The sequence below is a fragment of the Nyctibius grandis genome, chromosome 4 (genome assembly GCF_013368605.1).
Source record: "Nyctibius grandis isolate bNycGra1 chromosome 4, bNycGra1.pri, whole genome shotgun sequence".
Classification (NCBI taxonomy): Eukaryota; Metazoa; Chordata; class Aves; order Nyctibiiformes; family Nyctibiidae; genus Nyctibius; species Nyctibius grandis.
Window position 1 is genome coordinate 88959166 of NC_090661.1, and position 18750 is coordinate 88977915.

Below are 18750 nucleotides of genomic sequence, written 5' to 3' on the forward strand. Positions count from 1 at the left end.
TATTGCCAAGATGGGCAGACAAATCCGAACCCTGATTTGTGCTTCCTAAGAAGGTCCACTATCTCTGCTGTCAGGGAGATTCTCTTCAGCTTTGTGGATCTTTTAGGGAAGAGCAGACAGCAAGAATGTAGGTGCTTTCTCTCTGGGTCTCTACTCTTTTAATGGACCACTCTGACACCGTTCATAACTTTCGCTGGGTATTTTGCAGGTTAACTGAAATGAGTCCAAGGCTTCAATTCTGACTAGGCAGTAATAACCCAACAGGCACATTGCCCCAAGCACTGTCTGGAGAACATGCAGATAGTTTGTGCTTCATGTTAGGAAGAGGACCTGAAAAGTCCCTGAGAAAAAGCACCTTGTCCTCCCCAAGGACTCTCACCATATGCCCATCCCACCTCAAGCACTCATGCTCCACAGCCCAGGATGCCTCACAACTAGCTCACCTCATCAGTCAGGCAGTTAGAAGTTCCTTCCCATTAGAACTTAATGTGTTCATCACCTCTACTTATCAATGTGCTTCTCTCCACCTAGCAGCTGCTGCATTGCTCATACCCAGCTATCCTCCTGACTGACCACAGCAGGCCTTGTTTTCCAGCTGTGGCTATGATGTTTCCCTCCCTGGCACTCTGGATGTGACTCTTTTCTCCTCTGGCGCAGCAGGGGCCTGGCTAATTCAGCGCAAGTCTGGCTCTTGCCTCCCAGACCCACCTCTCCTGACACTAGGGTTTGAGTCATACATTTAGCCCAATGCTTATTTGCTATTACTCTGTTCTTGGGGTGTTTCTGCCTCCTGTACAAACTGCCTCATGTCACACAGATGAGCCCACCTGGACTTCTCTGTTCGCAGTATGTATCTCGAACTGACACCAAAGCACACTGTACTGAGCTATGCAATATAGATCAGAGTCTGATCTGTAAAATAAAAATAAATTTTAAAAAGCACAGCAAGAAGGGGGGCAGCTGCAGTGTTTATTTGACAATCACATGCAGTGCTACACAATTCAATCCCCCTACTTGCTCAGCTCCCTTTCTCCCAAATACTGCCAAACAGCTTGTTGCTGCAACATCTGGGAATGAGTCCTTTTATTTAAAATGGCCAATATAAGTTTCCAGGCCAGGGACTGGTCGTTCAGGGAAAGCCAAGGGAAGAGATGTCAGGCTTCGTCACCTAGTTCACATCCTCTGCAGCCTGCGGACGGAAGCGGTACCCATCTCTCCATGTGGCAGGGAAGACCCTGCAGTCTCAGCGCTCTTGTCCCAGCACGGTGCCTTCCACTACAGAATGTTCTTTGCGATCGCGTTCAGGGTCCTCACTTTGGCCACGTCTGCCACCTTTATGGAGTATTCAGGGGCAGAGAAGGACGCTCCCATGGCAACGTTCGGATTTCTGTCAGGAAAAACAATGGTTACTATATGCAGGTGACACAGATGAGTAAGGCACACTAAGCAAAACCCACCATCTCCCCCAGTCTCAGCAGTGTCCAGAAAACCTGCTGGTGCCACCCAGACAAAAGATGAGACAGTAATAGAAAGAATAATCCAAAGGCAAGAATCAACAGCATCAACAGAAACCCAGTGCACACCTGTGGATAAACATAAGCCATTCCTCACTCATTTCTTAGAGGCACATCCCACTGGCCTCCCAAATCCTACATACTCCAACTACACCAGGACCTGCCTTCCTAAGTGTCACACAGTGCGCTCACACGCCCTAGGGCAGCAGTAGCAGAAGAAATGTCCCCAGGATCCAGTTACGCATGGAGCTCAAGTCCAGATGATGAGCACCGCTGGATTTGTACACTGCAGAATACAGAGCCAGGCATCATGATCCCAACCATGAGAGCACAGTTAGCACCGAGAAAGCTGTTTGAAATTTATGCCTGTTCTACAAACTTATGTTCACATTAATCCAGCTTTTCCCTTGCACAGTTTTGCTAAAAAATTAAATAACAAAAAGTAAAAATAAATCATCCGTTACCTGAACTTCATTCCTGAGTCCCGGGCTGAGCGAGCAGAGCAGTGAAACTCAGAAGCAGTGGAGCCTTCCAGAATCCTCTGCAGGTTGCGCTCTGTGATGCCACCCCCTGGTGGGAAGAAGCCCGATGTCACGCACAGCGCAGATGGCACTGTCCCAGCCCTGACACCACCCCGGGACCCACTCCCTAAGGGACAAGCACAGTCTACACAGAGGGGAAAAGACAGTCCTTGGGACAACGGAGATCCAGGCACATGAAAAGAGACAGCACAAGCCTTGGCTCATGTTCTCCCACAGATCTAGAGCTGTCCCCAAATCCTCCAGTGAGCAGCTGCAGGGCTCTGCCATCCCCAGCCGGCTGTGTGGCTTTTACTCGTACCACAGCAGCAGCTCCTCCTCCTGGGAACCTGGCTCAAAAAGCCAGATCAGACAGCACACCCCAGGGCAAGAGGCGAGGAAGCAGGGGCTAGGGACTATGGGACCTGTTGCAGATGACAAAAAAGCAAAATTACCTGGCACCACCACAATTCTGCCCTTCGCCTGAAAGAAGAATAACGTGTCAGTGATATTGCTCAGCACTACATCTGCACATGCATCTGTGGGGCAGCAAAGAACCTTTACATGCAGCACCTTCGGTAAGCTCATGGATGTCACCACGGCTTACAATTCGTGTACTCTCACCCATCTTTTTTGTACTATTCCTGTTTTACAAGAAAAAGTGGAAGAGACTTTGCAGTTACAGCTAAGACAATTTGGCACCATTTCCTCCTACCTCTCTATCCCACCTGGCTACCTCTCAGGAGGTGAGAGGGAACCGAGATCCCAGCAGGGACCTCACTTTGCTGTTTACATGGGCTAATCACATCAGCCGCTGAAACCAACTCTTACCGCCCTCCTCCCAGGCTGCGAGCAAGAACAATCCCAACAGTCTTTGCTGTGGGAGACATTGGGGTCCAGCCCACGTGGATTTGGGATTAACAGATTAAGGCCAAGCCATACAAGAAGGGCAAGCGCTCCTGGACAGAAGCTCCCTTACAGTAATGAGGGCTACCATAAAGGAGCTGCCTCCAGGCAATGCCCAGGAAGCAGCTGCGGTAACCCAGGGGAGCAGAGGGAACACTTACCTGTTCTGCAAGCCTCTTAATTAAGGACAGTCCTTCCAGCGCTGAGCTGTCACAGCCACTCGTCAACACCCGCTCAAACCCCAGAGAAATCAGGGTCTCCAATGACACCACAGGGTCATGCACCATGTCGAAGGCTGAGAGATCAACGGATCAGCTCAGAAATCACTCAGCTCATCATGCTCAAGCCCTGTCCCCCAGCCAGCTCAGGAGCCCAGATCACAATAGGAAGGATCCTTCTCACAGCTGACCACCCCCACAGGGAGCCACAGCTCCTGACTATAATGTCCCCCTCGCATTAGTGGCGGGGGCCACTAAGCTCTGCTTCTCAGACACCTCCTCCTCGCACAGGGCAGTGACACAGCCCCTGAGCCTGGATCCCCTGGACCTTTCCCCTCCTGGGGGAACAGCACAGCCACAGCCTGTTCTTGCACAGCACGCAGAGCTTTCCCCCCTCCAAAGAACTACCAAAGTACATTAAGCTCAGCTCCCTTCCAGCCCCACCTTCCTCTGGCAGCGCAGCAGAGGCTGGTCCCTGCCACGGCCGCTGGCCCAGGTCACTCACCTCGGTGAAATGTGACTGGCAGGGGACGACACACCGCTGCAATAAGAAGACATGTGGTCAGTCAGGGCTGGCACAGAGAGTTCCTTGTGCTAGAACCAAAAAAGCACACAAGATGAAAGAGGGCACAGGCTTCTTGGGCCATTCCTGGGGAGCTCAGAAGAGTCCCAGTACTTGCTGGGAACAACATAGGTGCTGCTCTTTGGCCAGGCTCTTTGGTGTGGAAGAGTTCTTCTGTCCTTTGAGGAAGCAACAAACCTTTGTTTTTGAGTAACACCAAAATCCCCCTTCTCATCTGGTTGATGCAGAACCCTCACTCCTACCACAGATGCCTTTCTCTGCAGGAAGGAAGCAGGGAAGTTGTCTCATCTACCTGGGGAAGCGACAGGACCAGCGCTCTTTGAAAGCAGGAGAGCTGATTTTTGTCCTTTCTTTCCTTACCTACAATTTCTGCTCTCAGACCAGAGCAAACTTCACCAGTGGTGCTCTATTTACTAGCCAAAGCTTACTTATTTTTACGAAAAGAAATCCAACTGCCTCCTGCCCTGGAAACACTGGTCCCAGCAGAGCACCTCATTGCTCTTGTGGAGGCAACTCCTGGCAAGACCTCTCTCTTTAGCTGCACTCCCTGCAGCACATTCACCTTCACACAAGAACCACAGCACCACATCACCAGGGAAAGGCTCAGCCCTCTTTAGCTTTGGCTATAGCTCACAGAAGAGATGTAGAAGCAAATTCTCTTTCTCTCTACATGTTAGGGGTCTGGACTAGCAATTTCCCACTGCAGCTTCAGTAGCCTTTTATATGCTTCCACCTCTCTCATATTATCTTTTCTCATTGGATGTGTGACAGGAAAGAATAAAGAGATAAAAAGACATATGCTAGACCCCTGTAGCACGGACATAAGGAAAAGAACAAAGGGCAAAGAAAATGGAGAAAGGAGAGAATCCAACAGTTTAATACTCTGGTGCCCCCAAATCAGCTCACCTATGCCCCTCTCCTTCTTAGACCCTGCTATTATGTCCCAGGCGGCCTCAAACTCTGTGTTAACTGCTTGAGGCAGTATTCCTTGCTCTGCAAAGCATCTTACCTATCCAGTGTGTTGCAGGTGGAGAAAGATGGCAAGGCCACAGACAAGACCTGCAGACCGAAGCACCCTGCAGTTCTTACTATAGCATCGGACATAGCAGCACTGAGCTCCCACCCCCAGTCACAACAGAGCTATTGCACAGAGCTCAGAACAGCATTTCTGATCAGAGACACTCTTACCCAGCAACGCTGTGCAGAGCTCTGTATCAATGCGCCCGTCCTCAGTGAGGGCCCCGAACACCAGCCCGTCGGCCCCGTGCAGCTTGGCAAGGCGGATATCGGCTTTCATCACTTCCACCTCACGGTCCGAGTAGAGAAAATCGCCGCCGCGGGGTCGGATCATCACGAACACGGGGACTCTCACGCACTGCTTCACCACCTGCAGGAGTCCTGGGGGCAAGGGAGAGAGGCAGCTCAGCACCCAGCTACGGCAGCTCTGGCTACCGGGGGAGGCAAGATGGGTCTGGAACCTGGGAACTCTCACGGCAAGCAGGAGACTTACTGGAGGATCAGCGGGGCCTCCGCCCCTGCCTCCTGCGGGGGCTCGGGCGGAAATCTGAGCAGTGGGACGGGGCACACGGGATCGGGGGGAAGCCGCGCTGGCGGGAGGCGGCCACAGGAAAGGGGGAAGGGAAGGAGGGCGCTCAGGGGCGTGCGGGAGGACCCGGGCCGCCAAGGCTCACCCATGCTCGGGGTGGTCCCTCCTTCCACGAGGCCCGCGCACAGCTCGATCCGGCCGGCACCTGCGGAGAGGCACGTCAGAACCGGCCCCGCCGGGGCCCGCCCCCGCCCCGCGGCCCCCGGGGCCTTACCTCCGCGCTCCGCGTTGACGGCGGACTCCACCGAGTCCACGCACACCTCCATGAGGAAGCCATCGTCCATACCTGGCGGAGAGCGGCGCCGTCAGCCCGGCCCGCCCCATGGCGGCCGCCCCGCTCCGCGCCGCCGCCGGCCACCGCCCCGCTCCCGCCCCACTTCCGCCGCAGGCCCCGCCCCCTCGCTCCCGCTTCCGGCCTCGCCCCCTCGCGGCCCAGGCCCGGCGCGGCCGCGGCGCGAGGGCGGGTGCGGGAGGGTGGAGGCGGGGGGCGGGAGCCAGCGCGCCTCGCCCGCGCGCTGCGGCGGAAGCCCCGCCCCCCGGGCGTCTCGGCCCCGCCCCCGCCGCCCGGGCCCCGCCCCCGTCTCGCACGCGCCCTCACCTGCGCTGGCGGCGCGCGGGGGTCTCTGCTGGCTCTCGGTCACGTGCTGGGGGATTGTCATGGTGACGCCCAGGTGTGTCCGGAAGTGCTCGCCCTGCTTCCGGCGGCTGCGCGCCACTTCCGGGGTCACTCGGGATGCTGCGGGCGGCGCGCCGCGGTGGCGTCCGGCTCCTGCTGCCCGCGCGGGGCGGCGGCGCCGCTGTGGGACGGGGGGGACCCGCACCGGCACCGGGCCTGGCCCCAGCCCCAGCCCCAGCCCCAGCCCCGGCGCCGCGGCGGCTCCTGCAGCAGGCGCCCCCGCCCGCTACCCCGCCCGCCGTGGGGCGATGGCTCCTGGCCTGCAGCGGCGCCGTGGCCGGTGCCGTGGTGCTGGGTGGTGTCACCAGGTGAGCGCGGCACCCCCGCCCCGCCGGCACCGGTTCGCGCCCCGCGGTCGGGGCCCTGCCGGGGCCATTGGAGGGGCTGAGAGCTGAGGCCGTGTGGAGGCGGCTTCCCCCGCCGTCCTCTGGTCCCCGCCGCCGGTGACTCGCTTAGGCCGTCCCTGGGGCCCGCAGCTGCCTCCCATGCCCGGGACGCGCCCCGAGTGCGCCTGTGAGAGCCCCTCCCGTGTCTTCCCTTCCTGGTTGCACGGGGACATCGAGGGGCAGGGCTGGGAGTACCAGAGAGACGCTGTCTGCGGTGCGTTGGTGCCAGCAGGGAGTAACTTTCTCACACACGTTTTTGGTAGTTTTAGTCTGTTGATCACTCACAGACTCCCTGATCTTCATCCTATTTCTAACTGTGAGTTTAAGGGTTGTCCAGCGCAGCCAAGAGCTCTCGTTTCAACTCGGTAGAGCTGCGTACTGTCAGGGAGTGAATTGTGCCCGCTGGTGTCTATGTGCTCCAGGCTGACAGAATCGGGCCTGTCTATGGTTGACTGGCACCTGGTGAAAGAGATGAAACCCCCGAGAACGCGTCAGGAGTGGGAAGCCGAGTTCCAGAAGTACCAGCAGTTCCCAGAGTTTAAAATGTGAGTGTGCAAAAGTGGAAGAAGGGTGGGCTGGGAGCATCCCTCCTGCAACTGAGCCACTCGGGCAGCTCTTGAAAGAAGAGAAGGGTTTTCTAACATCACAGGGAAGGCACACAAAGTATGTCTGATGGTGGCTCCTTCACTGTCACCTCCTTTCTCTGAGGAAGGTGATCCCTTGTCATGGGAACTAGGACTGCCACGTCACATTGAGCAGTTCTTTGTTTTACTGTCTTTAACAGCCTGAATCACGACATGACACTGACAGAGTTCAAGTTCATTTGGTACATGGAGTACTCGCACCGTATGTGGGGCCGCGTTGTGGGTTTGGCCTACATTCTGCCTGCCGCCTACTTCTGGCGAAAGGGCTGGCTCAGCCGCCCCATGAAGGGCTGCGTTCTTGCGCTCTGCGGGCTGGTCTGCTTCCAGGTGAGCAAGCTCTGTAGCAGCAGCATGTCCTGTGAATATCTTCCGATCGAGTGTAGCTGAGACAGTGGGATTTGTGAAACCTTGGGGGGGGTGTCAGTGCTGGTAACTGGTTGAAGGTGGAGGAAACAAGTTGCTTTGCCCCTAATGTTTATCTGGTCTTAGCAATTGTGCTGAGACAGACATGAAGAGTTATTCGCTGACCCCTCTTTCTGATGAAGGGCAGCGGCGTAGGGGAGCTGGCTCTGACTCCTCTCCTGTTTTTTGCCAGGGGCTGCTGGGATGGTACATGGTGAAGAGCGGGCTGGAAGAGAAGCCAGACTCTTACGACATTCCTCGGGTCAGTCAGTACCGTCTCGCAGCACATCTCGGATCCGCGCTGGTTCTGTACTCTGCTAGCCTGTGGACGGGGCTGTCTTTGCTGCTTCCGCGACGTGAGGTACGGAGTGGCGTGTTGGGAGTCAAAAGCGCAGGGTCGTGTCAATTCAGAGGGTTGGGGGTGTGATGTGAAGGGTGAGGAAAGGGTGTGAAGGGTGATGGTGCTTCCGTTTCAGTCTCTGTTCCTGACTCTGGTCTAATACTTCATTACGAAATACCCTTTCTGTAAACTTCTCAGTTATGGGACGCTTCCTTTGACTCATGCTATTCCGCTCAAAGGTGATTAGTCTCAGAGTTCACGCAAGCTCAGGCAGGACTGTGCCTGGCTGGGCTAAATGGCTTGTGCCAGTAACTGTCCAGTGGCCCCTTCAGTTTCTGCACAGGGTTGGACTCGATTAGTTGTGGTTTTGAGGAACCACTGAAGTGTGACTGTGCTGCGTCGTGGTCTCTAGATTCCTCCTGTAAAATATTGGCCAACCTCTTGGCCCATATATGCAGTGAAGGCTTTTCTTACCTGCTGCAAACGGCACTGGAAATGCTTTGCCTTGATTATTTTCTCTTTTTTATTTTATTTTTTATTTTTTATTGTACAGTTACCTGAGACCCATCAGCTCCTTCGCCTGAGACAATTTGCTCATGGCACTACAGCTCTTATTTTTCTTACTGCTCTTTCAGGTAAGAGCATTTCTTACTGCTGTCCCATCTGCAACTCATTCCTCTCTGCCTTGTTTTAATTCTGGGCTGACGGGGACTGTGAGCAACCCCATCATGTTTTCGGGGAAAAACTTTGTTGCTGTCAGGGAGCTGACAGTCAAGAACGTCCCTTACTGGTCTTTCTTGAGGGGGTGGAGATGCGCCTTCCAGCCTGCCTGTTGCTGTGTGATCTCTGTATATGTTTTTGGAAGAAATTCAGGATCAAGCTGAGCTCTTGAGTCAGAGCTGTGCAACCTGGAGTGCCACCTTTGCCTGCTTTGGTAGTCTCATCCTCTGCTCTGGAATTGCAGGTGCCTTTGTGGCAGGGCTGGATGCTGGCCTTGTGTACAATTCCTTCCCCAAAATGGGGGAGCGCTGGATCCCGGATGATCTCTTTGCCTTCTCCCCCGTGCTGAGAAATATCTTTGAGAATCCTACAACTGTACAGTTTGATCATAGGATCTTGGTAAGTACCGTCTTCCTGCTATGTCTGTGCTGCTTCTTGGTTGCCTCCTGCAGCCAAGCTGTCCTCTTTGGGCTGAGGTTCTGTCAGCTTGAGTGATATCCAGGGTGTCTGGAGGTCCTGAGAGCGTGTTACCAATTTCCTTCTGCAGAAAGAGGAAATTTAGCACTTTTATTTTCTATGTGGTCTCCTTCCTTAAGGACATCTTCCTCCTGCACAAGTTACAGACTTTGTTTCTTTGTGTCTCCTTTTCCATAACATGAGCTACAGACTGGGGTAGCCCTCACTACTGAAACATCTGGCAGTCGTGTGAAATAAAACTTGGAAATCCCGATACTGAATGCTTCCTTCAGCATTGCTGAACTTGCTTTACACCAGTAGCACCCTGTGAAAATAGCTAATTAGAGCAATCCAGGTATTAAATACTGCTGCCGGCACTGCTGTGGACTTAAGCCATCGCTGAGAATAAAAAGATTAAGTGACTTAGAAGAGGAATTGCCTGGGGTGACCTGCACGGCAAGGTTATGCTGGTGAACTGCAGCTGAGTGGTGAAAATGAGATCAATTTTCCAGATGACAGGTTCCACCTTTAGTTGTCAAGGTGTCAGATGGGGAAAGGGCAGAAATAATCCCTAATGATGTGGAGAAATGAGGAAAAGCTATTGGAAAGTAAAGCATTAATTTGGAGAAAGATGGAACTCCATAACTTCAGTTAAATTTCAGTAGTGTTAACCTGGTGGGCGTGGGAGCTCTGGGGTTTGGTCATGGCCGTTAACATGTTTCTGCAGTTAAATATTGTTCACAGAATGTCTTGTACAGCATGGAAGGCGCAGCCAAAGCCCACTGCACCCATTTCCTTTGAAACTTCTCCTGAAGGGTGGTTGTTTCTCTTTCCTTCTGTAGGGTATCGCCTCAGTCACAGCTGTCACAGCACTGTACCTCTTCTCCCAGAAGATCCCGCTCCCTCGCAGGACCAGGGTGGCAGTGACTTCCTTACTGGCTGTGGCTTGCATGCAGGTACTGTCTTTTTTTTATTTTCCTGTTTTTTCTCCCCCTAGTCCTTTGCAGCACGTTCGCAAGGCAGAGCTGTCCCCAGCTTGGATCTGTGCTGGATCTGAGAGGTGGAGCTGCCTAGACCTGGGCCCTCACCATACTGCATGCACAGCCTGAATTTGAGGGTGGGAAGTCTGGTTGTGGCCGTGGGCCTTTCTCTACATCATACTCTCTGCTGGGGATGTGTATCCATGGCGCACCCACAGCTGCTCTTACCCCTTCTCCTTTCTTGGCAGGTGGGCCTGGGCATCAGCACCCTGCTCCTGTACGTCCCTACGCCTCTGGCCGCCACGCACCAGTCAGGATCCTTGGCGCTGCTCAGCGTGGCGCTCTGGCTCATGAGCGAGCTCCGGAGGGTCCCCAAGTAACGTGCCGGAGGCAGAGCCCTCCCGGGAGAGCTGGGCCCAGAGGCGGCAGAGACACACCTCCCCGCCCCGGGTGCACGGGGGGCAGTGCGCCGGGCTGTGCGCAGGGCGGAGGCGGCGGCGGGTGTGAGTGCGAACTTTGTAACATAAAGGAGTTTTTGCGGAGCGGCTGGTGTCTGGCTGGGTGCCTCCTTCCCGGAGCGAGGTGAGGAGGGACGAGGGGAGCCCCGGCGGGCGCGGCTGCGGCTGCAGCGGGCCGGGGGGGCGCCGGGCCAGGGAGGGCAGAGCGGGCGGGCTCCCCTTGGCGCCCCCTGGCGCCGGCCTGGCGTACGCCCGGCCTTGCGTCTCCGCCAATGGGAGGTGGCGGTGGCGGCCGCGCGCAGCGCTGCGCCCGCGGATTGGCCGCCGGGCGCGGCAGTGGGCAGGGCGGCATCCGGTGCGGCGGCGGCGGTCGGTGTGCGGGCGCGGGGCGGCCATGACGGCGCACAGCTTCGCGCTGCCGCTCGTCCTTTTCTCCGCCTTCTGGGGCCTCGTGGGCATCGCCGCCCCCTGGTTCGTGCCCAAGGGGCCGAACCGCGGGTGAGTGGGGGCCCCGGGGGGTACCGGGGGTCCGGGACCGGGCCTCACCGTCCTAACGCGCGGTGTCTCCGCAGGGTGATCATCACGATGCTGATCACCACCGCCGTGTGCTGCTACCTGTTGTGAGTACCGCGGACCGGGCCCCGATACCCCCCACATCCTCCGTGTGGTTTCCCCGGGCCCGGTGGCTGCTGCCCAGCCCCCTGCCCGCGGATGAACGGGACAGCCCCCGGGCTGCGGCCTGCCTCCCTCCCGGACACTTCAGCCCCTCTGCCAGCCCCTTGAGGCAGCAGCGTCCCGGGATGCTGGTCTCTGCCCCTGTGCTACCAGGGCTGATCGCAGGTTGGGTCCCTTTGCAGCTGGCTCATCGCCATCCTGGCCCAGGCCAACCCCCTGTTCGGGCCGCAGCTGAAGAACGAGACCATCTGGTACGTGCGCTTCCTCTGGGAGTGAGCAGGGCCCGGAGCCGGCACCTGAACAGAGACACCACCCCCCCCCCCGCCCAGAATCGTCACCGTGAGTGGGCAGAGGGCTGGGGTGGCAGAGATATCTCTGCTTGCCTGCCTGGGTCTGGCTGGGGAGGGAGCTGGCTGGGTGGGAGATGCTTTGGCATCTGTGTATTGTGGCTGTGGTAAGCTGGTATGTGTGGGGCGGCTGAGCAAACCGAGTGCTTCCCACTGAGCCTGTGGGTCTCTAGGTTTGTGGAAGCTCCCTTGTGGGTGCAGTTTGGTGCTAACTTCTTTCTCCCTCCCCCAGCTCTTGCTGCTGTTTCAGCCTCTGCCCTCCCATACCAGGCAGTCCCCAGAGATGCTGGGACAGAGGCTGGACCCACTGCCCCAGTGCACCTTGAGCACTGCAACCTGGACCAATGATGGCTGGGCCTCTGAGCATGGCAGGCAGCACCCCTGCGTGGGACGAGGGTCTGGTAATCCTGGCCCTGGGAGCAGCCACACTACCCTCAGCTGGCAGAGTGCTGCAGTCACTGACACTGAGCACCGTCCTGAGATCTGTCAATCGTACCAGCGGATCCTGTCCCTGCAGTGCTCACCCTGCTCCCTCCAGTGTGCTCAGCCCTACTCCCCGAGTGAAACCCCTGCTCGTAGCCCAAGCTGCCCAACTAGTTACCGTATCCCTGCTCATTTCAGGCAACAGCTGCCCTTCCATGTGAGAAGGCAGGAGCCCATTGCATCCTCTGTTGTATGGTCAGTCCCCTGCGGTAAGGGTGGTCCTTGCTAAAACAGGTTCTGGCTGTGGGTGTGAGAAGGGAGGGCTGACCCTGGAGGAGCATGCAGGCCCCCTGTGGGTGTGATGAGGGAGGTGCAATGAGGGAGGTGCTGGGGAGCAGGGCAGAGGGTTCTGCTGCTTGGCAGCCTGCTGGAGGGGGTGAGAGTGGTGCTGTCTCTCCTCCCACCTCAGCAGTGAGGGTGCTGCAGTAGTGTCTAGGTCCCACCACCACCACCTGTGTCCAGGTTCTGAGAAGAACTGAGTAGGACATTGTGTTTTAGGTTTCCCCTTATTTATCAGATTATTTATCTGTATTTATTTATTTGTCTGTGATTGTTAAATTTGTGTTGTGGAAATAAATCCTTTTTCTAGTAGGTGATGCTGGAGTCAGAGTCACTTGCTGCTTTGAGGCTGAGGAACAGTCCTGGCTTTATTCAGACTTTTTCCCTTCCCCCTAACCCTGCTCTTGCACCATGAGAACAAGGCTGGGATCCTCAGCTGTTGAGCAAGAGGTTGGCAGCACACTGGTGCATGAAAGGTTTTATCCTTGATGCCACCTGTGCACTCGTCCTGTGGGACTAGGGTCACAGGTAGGCAACAGCATGTGCTAGAGGGAGAATGGGGTACCTGCCCATCCTCCCTGGGGGTAGGCAGCTGTGCTGGGGCCATCCCATGGCGGTGCAGCAGCTGGAGAAGCTTAGTGGCCTCTTTCCCAGGCAGCTCCCTAAGACTGGGGTGGGGTAAAAAAAGTAAGGTAAGGTAAAAAGCAAGGAGCAACATCTTCCAGGGGCTCTGAGTGCACAGGCTTTTCCTCTTAGGAGGAGGGCAGCAAAGGATGCTGTCTCCAAGGATCACACAGTTCACTTTGTATCAGAGCTTTCCTTGCTGCTACCAGCTCAGGAGGTGAGCTCAGCTGTCCTGCTGCTGGAATCGCAGAGAATATCTGCTGGCAAGAAAGCAACTCCATTGTCCCACCACAGCAGCACAAAGCAATGCTGCGCAAACGTGTGCTGGCCCCCAGTCGTGCTGCCAGCCCGGAGCCGTCGCTGCTGGGGAGGTGTTCGCTAGAAAACAAGACCAGTGCTGGATGGCTCGAGTTTGTTTATTGCTACAGGAATGGGAGCAGCTGAGTTCAAGTAAGAAGTGCCAGACTTCATTGCGTCATCCGAGGGGCTCCAGCCCCAGGGGAGGAAGGCTTGTGCCTGTGCACACAGCCGTGGCTCAGACCTGCCCTGTGGCAGTGAGCTGGGCTGGAGCGAGGTGGTTTCCCCATGGGCAGGCCCAGCCTGTGCTCACAGGGGAGAGAACCACTGGTCCTGGCGCTAGTGCCCGATTAACGTGTGGGACACCACGGGGCATATGTGCCCAGGAGGGAACGTACAAATGAAAACGCAGCCTGCCTTGGTGGTGCCTTAGGAACCAACCCCTGAGCCCTCAGGCTAGGACTGCGGGAGGGCTGTCCTGGGAGGGAGAGACATGGCAAGGAGCAGGATGCCTCTGAAGGGACATTCCGAGGGCCAGGCTGGGCAGAGCAGCTCAGGGGAGCTCATGGCTCACCTGTTTCCTGCAGTAACTCTGCTGGTGCCTGCTGTTGTCTAGCCTGAGACTTGTGAGGGACTGCAGAAAGGACCACCCTGGGTAATCAGCTACAGCACCTCACCAGCTTGCCCTGCAAACTGGTGGCTGAGTCATAGGGTGGCCCAGGGCTTCTGGCCACAGCCCTGGGTGTGATAGCGTCCTGCTTATCTGAGGGACCTGCCAGGGCTGCAGCCTTGTGGCTCCTGGCAGCAGAGGACTTTGCTCTACACTGCATAGCAGGGCAAAGGCCGGAGGCCAAGGAATGCAAAGATTGTGACTGGGGCAAGGCAGAGAGGAAAGCCCTGGTGTCTGTAGCTGCCTTGGCCCACAGGTTCTGGTTCTGACATGGAGATGATGGAGTGCAGAGTTCAGATGGTCTTCAAGAAAGAGTCCAAGCGCTCGGAGCCCAGGCTGTCAGCCAGTCCTGGTTCTGCTGGTGCAACTGGACAGTGTGTACCACCGGTGTCATGGCCCGTTTCCCTGGCCTGGCGGCACCACCACCTTGTCCAGCCAGAGCAGGGTGAGCTGGGCCGAGCGCAGCTGCCGGCGGTGGATGCGGCGCAGCCGCAGGAGGTAGAGGACTATGGCCAGCACTACGACCAGGATGCAGGCAAAGAAGAGATAGTGATTGTAGACAAAAGAGAGGCGCAGCCAGGAGGCATGTGCCTGCCGGATGCTCTCCTGCCGGAGATCCCTGCGGAGAGGAGTCAGGACTGGCCGTGAGATGCTACAGGGTACTACCAGGATCCTGTGCCGCCGCTCCCCTTGCCGGGGCAGCAGAACACTCAGCAGGTGTGGTAACTCCTGCTTCTCCCCAACCACCCTTCCCTGAGCGATGCCATCAGCGAGCCCATGGTACCTGAGTGGCAGAAACCGCGTCTTGTAGAGGATGGCTCCCAGCGTCCACTGCACCTCCCGGTCATACACCAGCTGGGCCGTGCGCAGGCTGGGGTAGTCCAGGGGGAAGCGGAAGCCCTGGTGAAGGACTTGGTACATCCAGGCTGATTTGAAGCACTGATACCTGCAGGCACAGCACACGGGAGCATCAGCCAGATGCTGCCACCTGCACCACAGTCCCACACCCCAGCGAAAGCCCCCCCAGGAGGTTCAGCCATGGCCCCTCCCCAGCAAAGCCACTTACTTCAGCCGGTGCTGGTCGGCATGCGATGAGTAGAGGCCGCCACGGAAGCGCTGGGTCAGCAGCTCCCATCGCTGGCTGCAGTACTCCTGGGGAATAGAGAAGCCGGGGCTCAGAGCAGAGAAACGGCCCCTGCTCCCTCCCAGCCCCAGGCAGGGCAGCTCCCCAGCCCCCAGGCTGGGGCAGCACCCACCTGGGCGGCGGAGGTGAAGGTGGGGGCACTGTAGCGGCCCCCCAGCCGTAGCACGTCCTCGGTGCAGTAGAAAAACTCAGAGAAGCCATAAAACTCGCTGTTGCCGAAGTCGATGGGTGCTTTGTAGGCCCCCGCCAGGGAGGCCTGGCTGCTGTTGGGCCCGGCCAGGAGGGGCTGCAGCAGCTCCGCGCAGGCTGGCCAGTCCCCTCGCCCCCGCACGTACAGGGTTTTGGCCGCCCCTCACCACCGTGTCGTCCAGCCCCACGGGCAGGCAGGGGTCCAGGAAGGGCGTCTCGGGGCTCAGCCCTGTCTGCTGGCCATGCAGGCTGGAAAACAGGCCAGGAAAGAAAGGCAATTGCAGGGGGGTCCTGTACCACCTCCCAAAAGCCCAGTTTAGTGCTGCCCCACATCCGGACACCCCCCACACCAGACCAGGCTGTGTCCCCTGGTACCCTGCGGTGCTGGCACCCGCCCTGCCACCTCCTGCCAAAGCCAAACTCGCTAGATCTGTCACGCTGACCTGCAGCCATGTGCCCTGAAGCACCTGCGGGTGCAACAAGGCACGGCCCACCCCACCCAGCTCGCAGGGATCCACACCCCTGCGCAGCCCCCAGGGATCTGGAGGCAGGATTTGCTCCCGGCACAGAGAGTACCTGGGCACCAAGCTCTTCGCCTCTGGCGACAGCTTCACGTAGCGCTCCTGGGAAGGGAAGGAGAGACAGGAAGCAGAGAGCTCAAGGTGGGGATACGATGGAAGGATGTGCAGAGTGAATTGGTGCTGGACGAGGAGGGAAAGTCATAGCAAGAAAAGCTGAAAGCCACCAGAGGGGCCTCCCCGCAGAAGGAAGGAGAAGGAAGGCAGGGAGCTGCAGCACTGATAATGCCTGCAAGGCTCAGAGAAGGCAGTGCCCATGCACCCTGTGCCAGCCAGGGCATCTGCGGCTGCTGCCAGCGTGGCTGTGGGAGCCGTTATCACCACAGGTGGCTCTTGGGGCAAATCCAATGGCGAGATGGCAGCATGAAGGAACTAGCACCCCATTTCACAATGCCCCAGCGGGGCACCACTAGGCAAGGCAGCAATACCGGTTGTGCACATAGGTCTGGTTCAGCACAAGCTCCTCGTAGCGCTGCCGGGCAAAATTGCCCCCAAAGCCCAGGAAGGTGTTGACATAGACACGATACACGTGGCCAGTGTGCTGCACGTCACAGCCCAGGTTGAACTCTGCCAGCAAGCTCTTAGCAGCCTCCTCCTGTGGACACAGAGAGGTCCGTGACCAGCAGTGACCCAGGGAAGGCAGGGGCTGCTCTCAGGACTGGCTGGCCACATACGCACCTGCAGTGGGGAGAAGGCTCCGGAGTCGGGCACCTCGTAGGCGATCTGCAGGGAGGCGCCCCCCATGTCTAGGATCCCAACAGTTCGTTTCCGAACCAGGGACTCTCCCTCGTGCCCCAGCGCTACAGTGACCACCGCATCCTTCTCTGCAACCCACAGCAGCGTGTCAGCAAGGGGCAGGGCCTGGGGTGGCATCTTCTCCCTTCCACCGTTACCCTCCCCGTGGCAGCCTCAGGGGTGTCCTCCACCCCTGCATGCAGCCCCCAAGGAGCACTTGCAGGGAAGTGGGTCCTGGCACTTGGGGCTGGCCACCCCCCCCGGCTTTGTAGGTTCCCCCAAAGCATCCACCACTGGAAGCCACTACAGGAACACTACTACAAACCCTCTCTCCCTGGTTCTTCTCCCAAAATGCTGCAGGTGCCCCCCTCACACAGGGACTTGTTCCTGTGGCCGGAACAGGTTGCCCCCTGCCCCAGGTCCAGGAGAGTTTTGTATGCATAACTGGGATCACACATTGCCTGGCCAGAGGGGCAGATGCTGCCTGCTTCAGAGCTGCTCTTAACTTCAGTGCCAGGGCAAGCTCCAGCACGGCTCTGCTCAGACTCCCCCAGCTGCTCTACAAGCAGCCAGACTCACCGTCCTCGTGCTCAAACCGGCCCAGGACAAAGTTGATGCCGATCCAAAGCGTAGACGCCTGCACATGACAGAAGGGTCAGTACGGCAATACACCAAAGGGAACCAAGCAGTGCTTTGCGGCAGCTCCTACCTTCCTGTTTCCCTGAGATTACTTCTGCATGTGATTGGAGAAGAGGAATCAAACTCCAGGGGCACGTTTCTCACCAAGTCCTCCAGGATTGCAGCTTGCTGCCTGCAAGGGCGCAGGAGATGGGACAGATGCTAAGGGACCCTCACCAGCGACTCTTCTTTGTGGAAGCGCAAGAGACAGCGGGAACCCCGCGCAATACACCCCACGTCCAGCCCCACAAGCCCTGCTGCTGCACCCAGCGCACTTTGGAGATGAAAAATAGATCTATCATTTGAGACTTCAGTAAAAAGTGTCTCTTCTCACCTCCCTCCCAGCATGCTCAAACCCTTCTGCAGCCCTCCCCGCTCACTCCCAGCAACGCGCCCTTTCCTTTCTCAAATCCTCCCCAAGATTCCCAATTCTCCCATTAGGCTCAGGACGAGGTAGCCATCTTCCCCTTTCGTGCGCCTGAGGGATCCCAGCGGGCCCCTGGCTCCCCCCGACACGGACCGGGGCGCTCACCTCTCGGGCAGCAGCCGCATGCCTGCCGTGCACAGGATGTACAGCGGAGTCTCCTTGTGCTTCTGAGCCGGGACGTGGGCTGCCGCGAACTGAAGCAGAGGGCGCAGGTAGGGCGTAGCTTGCTCCGGGGCTGCCGCCGCCACGGAGATGCCTGCCCGGGGAAGAGAGGCTGTGAACCGGCCAGCCCCACGGCGGGCAGCAACCGTACCCGTCCAGTGTGCGCGGCCGCGGGGCCAGGAGCAGAGAGCGGCGGCACCCACCTGGTTTAATCTTCTTGACGACGGGGCGGCTGCTGCGGTCCCTCATCTGCTTGATGTCCAGCAGGTCGTGGGGGTTCCCGTTGTGCGGGGGCCAGAAGTAGACGAAGACCCGGGACCCGCTGCTCCCGCAGTCGATGACCACCCCGTAACTGAGGGCCGAGTCCTCGGTGTCGGTGGCAGTCAGCTCCACCACCCGCGCCAGGTACCTGGGGCCCGGGGGAACAGGGCGGGGCGACGAGGCGCCTCAGCACCGGCGGGCAACGGCGAGCGCCGGTCCCCCGGCAGCCCCCGTCCCCGCTCACCTCTCGTCGCGCCGGGCGGCGCGGGGCGGTGCGGCCCAGCGGCGGGAGCGGGCGGCCGCCAGCAGCAGCAGTAGCCCTACGGCGAGGGCCAGCCCCTAGCGCCGCCGGGCGCTGCCGCGGGCCCCGGGCACGGGCACGGGCACGGGCACGGTCCCGCCGAGCGCCACGACGGGCAGGAAACGCCGATCCTGCGGGCAGAGGCCACAGCTCAGCACCGGGCCCGGGCCGGGCCCGGGCCGGCCCCGGCCCCCCGGCCCGGCCCCCGCTCACCTGGCCATGTGCGCCTGCCGCCGCCGCCCGCCCGCGCATCGCCCCGCTGCCCGCACCCGGCCGCCGGCAACCGCCGGCCACGTCACCAGGCGCCCCCGGCCCGGCCAATAGGGGCCCCCGCCGCCAAGCCCCGCCGCGGCGGCGCTCCGCCCCTGCGGCCGCGGAGCCCAATCGGCCGTGCCGTCCACCTCCGGTGGAGCCACGCCCACGCGGCCCGGTGACCAATCGGAGCGGGGCGGGGCGGCGCCCCCAGGCGGCCGAGCCCTGCGCCTGGCTTCGC

At 58.7% G+C, this 18750-nt stretch overlaps 4 protein-coding genes across 5 annotated transcripts; 2 read left to right on the forward strand and 2 right to left on the reverse strand.

Annotated features, from left to right (window-relative positions):
• Positions 1-949: 949 nt before the first annotated feature.
• On the reverse strand, positions 950-6013 carry CUTC (cutC copper transporter). The gene is made up of 9 exons (XM_068398953.1): positions 5944-6013; positions 5560-5631; positions 5431-5490; positions 4928-5137; positions 3662-3697; positions 3100-3233; positions 2488-2515; positions 1979-2084; positions 950-1387 (listed from the first exon to the last, which is right to left on the reverse strand). The coding sequence occupies exons 1-9, from the start codon at positions 6002-6004 to the stop codon at positions 1276-1278; spliced, it is 819 nt and encodes a 272-aa protein (XP_068255054.1). The 5' UTR covers positions 6005-6013; the 3' UTR covers positions 950-1275.
• COX15 (cytochrome c oxidase assembly homolog COX15) lies at positions 5884-10491 on the forward strand. 2 transcript variants are annotated; one of them, XM_068398952.1, is made up of 8 exons: positions 5884-6016; positions 6830-6952; positions 7192-7378; positions 7647-7814; positions 8347-8428; positions 8758-8912; positions 9812-9925; positions 10198-10491. In XM_068398952.1, exons 1-8 carry the CDS (start codon positions 6003-6005, stop codon positions 10327-10329), a joined length of 975 nt encoding a protein of 324 aa, XP_068255053.1. In that variant the 5' UTR covers positions 5884-6002; the 3' UTR covers positions 10330-10491. The 2 variants fall into 2 exon arrangements, with proteins under 2 accessions (XP_068255053.1, XP_068255052.1); XM_068398951.1 differs by lacking the exon at positions 5884-6016 and adding an exon at positions 6079-6329.
• A 271-nt stretch (positions 10492-10762) lies between these two features.
• LOC137662491 (V-type proton ATPase subunit e 2) lies at positions 10763-12508 on the forward strand. Its single transcript, XM_068398954.1, has 4 exons — positions 10763-10905; positions 10980-11027; positions 11265-11421; positions 11662-12508. The coding sequence occupies exons 1-3, from the start codon at positions 10802-10804 to the stop codon at positions 11356-11358; spliced, it is 246 nt and encodes an 81-aa protein (XP_068255055.1). The 5' UTR covers positions 10763-10801; the 3' UTR covers positions 11359-11421; positions 11662-12508.
• Positions 12509-13213: 705 nt separating this feature from the next.
• ENTPD7 (ectonucleoside triphosphate diphosphohydrolase 7) lies at positions 13214-18504 on the reverse strand. The gene is given in 17 exon segments (XM_068398294.1): positions 13214-14401; positions 14567-14728; positions 14849-14934; positions 15039-15266; positions 15268-15364; positions 16122-16288; positions 16372-16517; positions 17008-17053; positions 17055-17065; positions 17138-17181; positions 17183-17239; positions 17639-17789; positions 17899-18104; positions 18201-18295; positions 18297-18323; positions 18325-18388; positions 18471-18504. Coding segments are annotated over 17 exon segments (1824 nt in total). The 5' UTR covers positions 18479-18504; the 3' UTR covers positions 13214-14172.
• Between the last annotated feature and the right edge of the window lie 246 nt (positions 18505-18750).

Coding starts and splice junctions, on each gene's coding strand:
- LOC137662491 (XM_068398954.1), top strand. CDS start 10,802: ATGACGGCGCACAGCTTCGCGCTGCCGCTCGTCCTTTTCTCCGCCTTC. Junction 10,906..10,979: donor CCCAAGGGGCCGAACCGCGG/GTGAGTGGGGGC, acceptor GTGTCTCCGCAG/GGTGATCATCACGATGCTGA. Junction 11,028..11,264: donor GCCGTGTGCTGCTACCTGTT/GTGAGTACCGCG, acceptor GTCCCTTTGCAG/CTGGCTCATCGCCATCCTGG.
- CUTC (XM_068398953.1), bottom strand. CDS start 6,004: ATGACAATCCCCCAGCACGTGACCGAGAGCCAGCAGAGACCCCCGCGC. Junction 5,632..5,943: donor CCCGCGCGCCGCCAGCGCAG/GTGAGGGCGCGT, acceptor GCTCTCCGCCAG/GTATGGACGATGGCTTCCTC. Junction 3,698..4,927: donor GCTCTGCACAGCGTTGCTGG/GTAAGAGTGTCT, acceptor TTCTTATTGCAG/CGGTGTGTCGTCCCCTGCCA.
- COX15 (XM_068398951.1), top strand. CDS start 6,079: ATGCTGCGGGCGGCGCGCCGCGGTGGCGTCCGGCTCCTGCTGCCCGCG. Junction 8,913..9,811: donor AGTTTGATCATAGGATCTTG/GTAAGTACCGTC, acceptor TTCCTTCTGTAG/GGTATCGCCTCAGTCACAGC. Junction 9,926..10,197: donor TGGCTGTGGCTTGCATGCAG/GTACTGTCTTTT, acceptor CTTTCTTGGCAG/GTGGGCCTGGGCATCAGCAC.